Source organism: Tyto alba, unplaced genomic scaffold, assembly GCF_018691265.1.
Source record: "Tyto alba isolate M040663 unplaced genomic scaffold, T.alba_DEE_v4.0 Super-Scaffold_13, whole genome shotgun sequence".
Lineage (NCBI taxonomy): Eukaryota > Metazoa > Chordata > Aves > Strigiformes > Tytonidae > Tyto > Tyto alba.
Window position 1 is genome coordinate 25291463 of NW_024881275.1, and position 10431 is coordinate 25301893.

A 10431-nucleotide genomic window follows, 5' to 3' on the forward strand; every position below is an offset into this window, starting at 1 on the left:
TGGGCAGGAATTTGATGTACCCAGCTCTAATGTTATTACTATTTAGTTTGAAATAAAGACCACGTTTCCTAACTCTTGTTTTTCAGACGACATGATGAGTTTGGTGGTGCCGTGGGACATGCTCGGGTCTTTCCTAATGTGAGTCCTCAAGGTCTCACATTTACAGCACTAGAGGAACACTTACAACAAGCTATGGAGGTATTAAAATATTCTTGGTGGTATTATATCACTGATATTGTGACCTAAGTTTTTATTATTGAATCCTAAATTAATTTCCTGTTTTATCTTGAACTTTCAGGTCTGCAAGCTTAAAAATAAGTGTTAGAAGTTCTTTTCAATGATGTATTGCAAGAAATCACTGAAATGTGCTCCTCCTTTTAGAATATGTATTTATTTCCTCTTAAAAATACACTTTTTTCTACCATTATAAACATAAGCCATTTAAATTATTATAAAGAATGTTGCCAAATTCCCTATATAACAAAGGAAAGTTCATACCTGAACCTGTGCCTGTGCATTGTGTCAGCTTTTGTTTCTTGCAAGAGTACAATTGGATGTCTTACATTTTCATTCCGCAGTATAAGACTTTTCTGTGACTGACTTGATTCCACGTGTTTTAAATTAAAATAAATTTAAAAACCCACAAAAAACCCAGGAGCAAGAAAGCCTTTTATCTTTACCGTGTTCTAATCTCATTTCATCTGTCTAACTTTGGATGAACCAGAACATTTGTTATTGAAAACCATCATGGCTATGATCTATGTTTCTTGTGTTACATGATGTTGATCACTGTCAGAGTGAACGTGGAGCTAGCTGAAATTCAGTTAGATGCAATGTGACAATTTTTGCACTGCCAGCAATCTCCCCTGCAGGGTATTTATCAAAATAAGAGTTAAATGATGTGTCAAAATATAGTATGGGGTTACAACAATTAAATTTAATGTTTTGTGTGTGATGTGAGTTTAGGGACAGCAAGGAGCGGTTTGACTACTACCTCTTAGTTAAGAGGGATGAACATGGCAGACCATATGTCACAGTGTGCTTGCAGACAAAATACCAAGGATGCTTTAAAATGCTTTCTAAAGCTGACAGTCAGCTGAACAATCACAGATTTTTTTTTTCCCATGGATATGTACAAAATCAATGATTTTGTGAATAAACTTCATAAGGATTTTCTAAGGAGATGGAAGGGCTGTCCCCTGAAGTTGGCAGTCATTCCATTTCCAGGTATTCTGCATCCCCTAAGGGATACGGGAGTTCAGCATTATTCATGGTCAAGTATTATAGGATCATCTTCAGCTCTGTAGGATCTTGTTAGCATTACTTATCTGGTGACATGTCAGAACTGCTTATTAATGTGTAGGAGGACTGTTGATATCCTTACTATAAAAGCAGTATTTTGAAGTTTGATAAAGAAAACTCCATGTCTCTTTCATAGCTGCTGGTTCTCACTACATCAAAAAGAACAGAACTACAAAAGCAGTTGACCTTCTCATTTGCACCAAAGCAAGAGGATCTGTGTAGGGAGGGGAAACTAATCTCATCTTTTCTTTATTTTAATCTGTATGTTTTAACACTTCAAGAGACTGAGGTTAATGTAGCTCTGAGTTTTTCTTTCTCATTACTGCGTAACAACATTTTCCTAGTTATTCTGTCAGAAGAAACATGTGTATTCTTGTCAGGCTGACCTGTAAAAGCAATCCTGGATGGCTGGCTGAGAAGATGCTGTAATTATGGTAGTGTCAGCAGGAATTGGAGTGTCATTGAACACACTTGGCAAGCAGGTAGATGACTACAAAAGCAGTTACTCTCTGGTACCAGTGGTACAGGTCACTGAGGATGTTGGACAAGAAGGAAAGTCAATTCTTGTAAACAGTATTTGTGCTTGGAATTAACACTTAGGTGTCAAACTTTATGGTGGTCATAGAAATTTAGCATTTTGGAATTAGCAAAAAATATTAACAGCAATAAAAGAAACAGCTGTATTGACTGTGGCTAAACGGATAACACTGTTTTAAGTAAGAATTCCAAATATTTCCTCCAGATCTCAAGCAGAATATATGGAGCACCTCACTTTTCTATATGAAGATGGTTACTAAAATTGCTCAGAAAATAAGAACAAGGATTACCCGAAACTGTTGAACATTTGTCTTGGGTAATATTGCAAGTATTTCTGGAAGTGGAAAGAAAGTGAGGGGGTAAAAAAAAGGCTCTGTAATGTCTATCTATCCAGAAGTAATTGTTTGCTGAGATACTATCTTTCAATGACCACAGCAAGATGTAGACAGGATCAGGATATAATGTTTTCTGCTTTCTAGAAAAACGGAAAAATAGGACATTCAAATGTCTAGGCCAGTGTAATCTTTTCATAAAATACAATGTGACCCTGTCCCTGAGTGGATTAGCATAGACTAGAAACTTGTGTTCCTGGAACACAACTTTCCTGGTTGCCAGATAGTTGTAGATTAAAATGTAGGAGTGTCTCTCACAAATTTAAAAATGTAAAATCTTTAATTGAAATAATAATCATCTCAGTGTTACAAAGCTTCTTCCTTAACTTTGTTACTGTGGTCACAGTGCTTGCTCAGATATCCAAAATGTGGTGTACAGCATCTTCTTCAGGGGAAAAAAAGAAAAATATTTGAAAAAAAGCACTTTCTTTTGTGATGCAAAGACTAAACTGAACTTAACTTTTCAAGTTTGGGTAAGAGATTACTGAAAATGTCTTTGGTTTCTGCTAGAAAGTACAGATTTTGATTTTTCCATTTATAGGTTATATAGAAAATGTTTGTAACATGACATTTTTTGTTCTGCAGTTTGTTGCAACTATGTATATATATCAAGTAGGGAGGTAGAGATCGCTGTGATATCTTAGTAAATAAGGTCAAGATGATCAGGCTTGAACTCTTTCAGGGAAGTGAGAACTGAAGCTAGTTGTCTGTCTTCATGATGGGTATTTTATGTTCTTTATCCCTCTCCCCAAGAGTAAAGGGAGTGATTTTTATCTGTTCTTGACATAGTTCATCTTATTTTGGTTATCAGGACTTCTTCCGGTTTTGCTAGGCATTTTTCTGCAGGATGATTAGATTTCAGTTTCACTAGATTACCTTGTTTTACAACTTCTGTTCTCACCTTCCAGATCTTAGTGCTTGCATGTGTATGGTTTTTTCCTGTTTGAACAACTATACCCCAAGCTAGTTTGCCACTTCGCAGTTACATATTATCTGTACGCTTATACTGGGCTTTCTAACAGGCTCCTTGTTGCCAGTTACACTATTTTAGTACTATTTAGATCTGGCTTTAGGAAAAACAGCTATTTAAATCTTGCTTAGTCTGAATCCACCTTATGGGTGCAACATACCTCTGCTTTTGCTTCAAGTGTGAAAAGTAACCCACCTGCTTCCTGGTAATAGGCATTTTTGCACCAGAAGTTTTTAATAAAGTAGTCAGAGCTTTGACTAACTTGAAGTACTAATCTGATTTGATGAACAGAGTGGGTTGAGTTTAATTATTACATCACTAATAATCTGTCTAATGACTGACTTCATTCAATCTGTTACTGATTTACTTAATCCACCTCAAGTTTCCCAAAATTTTCTTACCAAAACAGTAGATTCATTAACTCTTTTTCACCCATAACAACATAATTTATTATGAGAATCTATTATAGCTTGGAAACTTTCTGAAAATTTCTCTGTCCAGCGAACTGATTTACTGTAGCTATGAAACACTTGAAAGGGATGTAACATAATTCACCCAGAATTCAAGTGTACCTTAATTGGGGGCGGGAGGGGGAGATCTGTTCCAATTAACTGTGACATTTGGAGGGGAGAAGTAGTGAATATATATTTTTTTTTTTTTTTTTTAAAGCTATGTTCTATAAGACTCTGGGATACAAAAATGTAATAACCTGTATGTAATCTTTTTTACTTCCATTTGTTTTAAAGAAATTAATTTGCTGGGAGTGTTTGGTTTACTTGATTAGTGGTTTGGAACAGGTTAGGTGTCTCTACAGTGCCAATGACTTCATTTATTAGTATTTTCTGTGCTGATTCACACACATGAGGACCTCAAACCCCTCTAGGCGATAGCACTCCTGTTTTCAGCAGTGTCCAGTATTTAGTTTATGGTACATGGATCAGTAAGCTGTTGCACAATTAATAAGAGGAAGGTATCTTTGAAGTTATAAAGGTATCTTATAAAATTTATAAAATTTATAAAATTGACACTTTGCTCTACTTTTGGTTTTGAAGTTATGGTTTTAAGCATCAGAGTAATTGTAAGGTTTTCTGTCTGTGATATTTCTTCTGTGTAGCTTTCAAAAGCAAACAATACAATGCTTTTGTAAATTGTTTTTTGTTTGAGTCCTAATACTGGATATAGACAGAGAGGTTTGACACATAGGTAATATTGCATCCTTCTGTCTGCTTGAGATACTGTATAATTTTTCAGCTCTTGTAGTTAATCTAATTAAGCATAGTATTTTTACCTACAAATTATTCTCAGACTATTGCAGCTATAGCAAAATAACATTACAAATACTAAAATCACCTTAATATTAGTAAGGCTGTATTGTCTGCGGTGGCAAAATTTAATGTTGTTAAGCTGTTAAATTGGAGGAGCATACCTGTTTTGCAGATGGACTTGCATACTGCACTAGGCAGAACTGTCCGATGATTCGCTTTAAATTAGCACATTTCTAGATGAGAATATGTGTGTCGGTAGGAGCTGTAAATATTTGTATGTTAGCTCATGCTGATCTCTGATGCCACAAATATCTGACTGCAGGTCTAAACCTGCTAGTTTAAATCTATGGTGGGATGGTTGCCTGCACTACCTTGCCACTGTGATAGAAGTGCAGGCATGTGTTTAGGCTGCAGCTCTAATAACTTTCTCTAAAGTTTAATAGGAAAGACTACTGAAGATGTTTGTGTATAGTCCAGTGTTTCTTTAGTATATTTCGGGGGCTTTTTTAGTTAAGTGTACCCCTAACATTACAAAAATGTCATACTATCTTATATTTACCAAGGGAGTTTTGTGGCCATTGGAATACAAAATTTTCATGTTGACTAGAGCAGTAAGTAGTGTACTTTGACTAGTTCATTCAGGATATGAACTCAATGCTTCAGTCATCTTGGCTCTTCAGTTTGTTCTGCTGTTCAGATAGTTTTTACATAGTACATTTCTTTGTGAATATAATGAATTTGAGTTCTGTGTTGCATTTTATTTCTACTGGAGATCCTTTTGGTGTCTTACGGTATTGAATGTGTGATTTAAACATCAAATCTGCCTGCTGTGGCATCAGTCTTAAAGATTTTGTATGGTGAAAAAATTTCAGTTTTAAACAAGACTTCAGAGCACTGTCTGCCTTAAGTCATTATACAGATGAGAAGCATCAATGTGGATCCTGTTCTTTTTCTGAAAGCTTACGTTGGTAGTGTAGCTGAGGTACTTAATACTTTTGTATCTGAGTAATTCAGTAGTTGAAGCCAGGAAGCACATTAATGAGGCTTTTAATTTCAAAAACGAAATGTAATGAGTTTTGTATTAGCAATCTTTATTACATTTTTGATTTGTTACCTTTTCTGAAACTGTATAAAATGAACAAATGTTCATTAGAGAATAAGTTGTAGCTCTGTCCTCATACTTTAAGAAGGATTAAAAACCTAGCTGTTACTGTTTTGACCTTCAGTTTAATCTCATTCATTGTGGAAAATAAAAATGACGTAATGGTTAGACTAACAGACATGACTTCCATTTAATAAAGTAATACTTTTAGAATTGGATTCTGTTTCTTGCTTATTTGTTGTTATATGGAATCTTACATTTGTGAGTAAGAGAACTTGGTTTCTGATCACCCTTTTCAGTCTGCTCTGACATATTTGGAGTCTATTGGATTTGGTGTTGAACAGGCTCATCCACCAGCTACTAAAGAAACCATAGATCGTCTGCCACAGATTATCGTCACAAATGACCACGATGGTATGGAAAAATAATTAAGAATTAATTTCCACAAAGTTTATAAGAACAAATTTTGCTTTCTGTAATACCATAGATGCAGTATTTAAACATACTATGCAGCTGGCAATGCTGTTCTAAGAGCTTTTGAATCATGAATCAGACTGACTATAACTTTGGTTGGTTTGGAAAACTCATCTTTACTGGAGTAAGTGTGATTGTATTTTATAATCTTTAGTGATAGAGTTGATAATATATGTATTTTAATTTTAGCTCGTCTTAGATGTAAACCAAGATAATAATAATGCTTTTTCTTTATCATGGATGTAGGTCAAGAGCAGCGTTGTACTATCTGTTGCAGTGAATATGTGAGAGGTGAAATCATAACAAAGCTACCATGTCATCATTTGTTTCACAAACTCTGTGTAACTCTTTGGTTACAGGAAGTAAGTATTCCAGGAATGGTGGGGATTTTGTGGGTTTTTTTGAGTATTTGCATTCCCCTGGGAAGAACAGTTCGTAATGTTTTGAAAATGTGGGATGAACTGAGTGGGGGTTTGGAGCTAGATGACCTTTAAGGTCCCTTTGATTCTATGAAATGACTGACTTAAATTACTTTCCTCACCATAACGGATAAAAATATCTGTCCTCACCTGAAGGCCAATTTCTTCTATAGAGAGTGTATTTTTGTGAGGAAAAGCACCGTTTTAGTAAGAACAAAAGAGATGGATGAGTTACAACTTTAAGAGAAAAGCTTTCTTTACTCATACCTTGAAGTAAAGAAGATGGCTTTGTTTTCTCTGAGTAGAGCAAAGGATCTGATCTGTCTCTTCAGAACGTTAGGCCCACTTATGGCAATGGCTGGGGTTGGCAGAAGAAATACTGGAATGCCTGTGGATTAATTAAAAAATGTACCCATGATAAATCTATATTGTATTAGATTTCATTTTCATAATCTGTAATCAGTTTCCCTCTAAATGTCTTAAAGGCTTACATCATATTGAGGCTAGACTAAAAGTACTGTAATTAATGAATTTTGATTTTTTTTTTTTTTTTTTTTTTTTTTTTTTTTTCTTGCACTTGTGCTCTCCTTTACTCACAGTGTGAGCCTGGACTTGCTAGTTCTCAGTGAGCCTACAGTGTAACACAGTGTTTCCTCAAGAGGTACAAGAGGAAAATTGATTCAGGCTAGAGAGATCAGATCAGAACACCTCTAGCATGGGCTATTGTTGGGTTTATAATTTTTTTTTTTAGCTTGATAGTGTTGACTACCGTGTTGATATTGCTTGTATTACATGTGCAGCCTTTTTCTGCTATCATAGTAAACTGCTCTTGTTGAAAAATAGAACAAAATACATTCTGTTACATTTGGGCTGTACCTACTTTATTTTTAATCCTTGACTCAAATTTCCACCTGTAAAATCAATTCTTCGAAGACCACCTTGCAGAGAGCCTTACGTATAGGCTGTGTAACTGGTTTAAAACAAAGCTTTCTTCTGAGATCGTTAGCTTCTCTTAGCTCCAGGTAGCTATGCAGTCAAATTTGAGGCAGTGCTGTTGTGAAGACGTTAAGTACTTCATAAATAATAACCTTTAGCTTTTCAGTAGACTTGAATGCAAGCTGCAAATGACCTAGGTTTTTTCTCTTTCTTTGCAGTCAGGAACATGCCCAGTTTGTCGTCATGTGCTTGCACCTGTGCTTCCTCAAGCAGCTGCTGCTACTGTTTCCTTTCTGACCAATCATGATTCGGCATCTTCTGTTCACAGTGCTACAGGAGCTTCAAACTAGGGTCTGAAATTAAATCTGTCACCAAAATAATGTTGCCTGTTTACTTACAATGTGAAAACAATTATGTAAAAAATACTATATGTAAAAAAAATACTGTCTATATTATATATTTCAGTTTAGAAAAGAGGGTGCAAGACTTTCTAAACTCCCTAGGTTTACAGTAATACCTGAAATTTTAGAACTATAAGTTAGAAGAACATGCAGCCTTTTTTCTTAGCAGAATATTGCTGACAACTGTAATGTCTAAAGCTTGTATTATGATAAATGTTTCCAAGAAGAAAATGGATGTGGCACTGTTCAAGTTCTTGCAGCTGAAGTGCAGTTGTAACTTATTAGTAAGCATAACTCGTTTTATGTTTACTGAACTACCTTTTTGTCAAAGTAAGTGCCAGTGAGTGACTTTACTTGATTTGTCATATTTACATCAAATGTGAAGATGTTCTGTGGTGCCAGCAGTGGTAGAATTCTATTTCACTAGAAACAAATTGCATAATGGAGCAATATTTCTTACCAGCTCATTCCATCAAACTTTTTTCCTGATGTCAGAAGTGCTATTGTTGCAGTCCATTTTTTATATAAATTCTAGCATCATTCCATTTATAAGCCTGCATCCTGAATAAGTATATGAACTGTGGAACTTCAACTTCTGAAGTTCTAAATTACTAAGAAGTTGCATCTGTATGAGCTGAGCACCTAGTTCCTTCAATTTGTGTTTGAATTCCATTCTTCTAAATAAGTCTCCTGCACTCTTGCATATGTGCATGGTCTTTTTCTTTTTAAGATAATTTTATTTTTACATATATATCAAGGCTGGGGTTGCTTTTGGTGGCTGAAATCTTAAGTCTGAAAAGGTAGTAGAAACTTAACATGCATAGTTGAAAAATACTTTTCAGTACTTGGCTATTAGGATTACTCCAGTATATGCAAAAACTTTAAGGGACAGGATGTTAGTCAATACAGGGCAGAAAGTTAATATTTGAGTGTGTATATGCATACTAATGGCTGCACAAGAACTCTTCTCTGGACATTGGGTAGACACACAGTTGTGAATTGGAGTAATATATAAGGGGTTTAATCAAACCCTCTTCAAACAGTTACAGTTTTTTCCAGTTAGGTTTAAATTAAGATGAATTAAGCTCATGGAAAAGCAATTGATTGAAAACTAATCATCTTATAGTAGGTTGCTGGCTGTTCAGTAACAGTTATGGCTGCCATCACAGTATCTCATTTCTTCACAAATATTAATATATTTTTATTAGCAGTCAAAGATAGTAATATTCATGTTCAAGGGACTATGCAGTGTAACTTGTAGACTGCATCAGAGCAAAGAATTTGTAGCAGTTGCCACTAGTCTACTCCTGAGATTTTCAATTATGTAATTCCAAAACTTAAAGTATAAGGAAACCAAAACAATAGGATACTGGTGAGAAGTGGCAGATGTGTAGCTCCTTGCTGATTTATTTTCATTTATTAAAACTTTATATTTGCAAGAGTAGGCATCAGTAGGATTTGGAGAAGCATGACGAGGGTAATAAACATCTAGGCATCTCACCAGCAAAATTCATACTAGTCCAAGAAGTGCTATAGTCTTTCACATCTCTTTTGCAAACTAGTGCTGTGGAGAGTGGTTGATCTGTGGCTACCAACTACCACAGATGATAAAATAGTAATTCATCCTTTAAATCTCATCTAAGGTGTATATGGGATGTAATGTAGATTTAAGAGAAAGTGAAAATGACCATGTCTGTATTGTTTGCAGAGGAAAACACCACCAGAATGATGGATTTGGTAGTATCAAAATTTTTCTGTTAGTGTCTTATGCTGTTCAGTAGCTCCCCCTGCAGTAAACGTTACAGGTATTTTAACCAGCCTGTACTTTGTTTCTCTCTGGAATGGCATAATACGTTGGTCTTCTTTTAATCTCTCAAGCACAGGGTTTTATAAATGAGAATTACTTGAAACTCTGTGGCAAGATTTGGAAATCCTTTTCATTCCAGACTTAGCCAGCAATGTAGATTGCTAAGCTAGAAACTTTGCACTTCCTTTGTTTTCTGTTGCTGGCCTCAGCTCTGATATATTCACATTTCTAAACAGCTGTCTAAAGGGAGAGTGTTCATGTTATAGATAGTAAAAAAACCCAGACTTTTGCATTATGTCCAAATGTTTGTTGTGATTATTTAACTTTTTTTGGTAAATGAAATCATAACAGATTGCTATGCAGATTCTGTGGTTCCTGCTTCAAATGTAAAATTGTTTGGTTAAAATGGGTGTAGTTCTTGAAAAGGCCTTGCAAAGTACAATGTTCTTCTTGAATAATAAAAATTGTTTTTTTGCTCAAAGGGGATATTCTAGACATTTCCAAATAAAGACTTCTAGCTTCAAGGAATAAAATATTTTTTTCTTTGTGCTAAGTAAAACTAAACATTCCACAAGAATAAAAAAGGAATTGTGAAAAATAAATAAGCTTCTTTCTGTTTGTATTGTCTGTATATGCACTAGTACATTGGAAGCATCTAACTTAACTGTGTAATGAAAACTGAATTCTAATATTTCCACAAACCACTTTAGAATTAAAGTTAAAATCCCTTCTTTTTTTTTGTTCTTTAAAAACCTGAACAACAGAGCCATTTTAAGCTGGCAAGTTTTGAAAGGATAGGTTATCTGTTTTGGCTGTTACACATAGA

The 10431-nt window shown here is 34.9% G+C and overlaps 1 protein-coding gene across 3 annotated transcripts in view; it reads left to right on the forward strand.

Moving 5' to 3' along the window:
• Nucleotides 1-10198, forward strand: part of PJA2 (praja ring finger ubiquitin ligase 2) — a 35855-nt gene extending 25657 nt beyond the window's left edge. For all 3 annotated transcript variants that reach the window (XM_042788029.1, XM_042788030.1, XM_032984075.2), the window contains exons 7-10: nucleotides 87-198; nucleotides 5868-5982; nucleotides 6289-6404; nucleotides 7616-10198. In XM_042788029.1, coding sequence (XP_042643963.1) covers nucleotides 87-198; nucleotides 5868-5982; nucleotides 6289-6404; nucleotides 7616-7747 — 475 coding nt within the window. In that variant the 3' untranslated portion in view covers nucleotides 7748-10198. The remainder of the gene's footprint in view (nucleotides 1-86; nucleotides 199-5867; nucleotides 5983-6288; nucleotides 6405-7615) is intronic.
• Nucleotides 10199-10431: the final 233 nt, after the last annotated feature.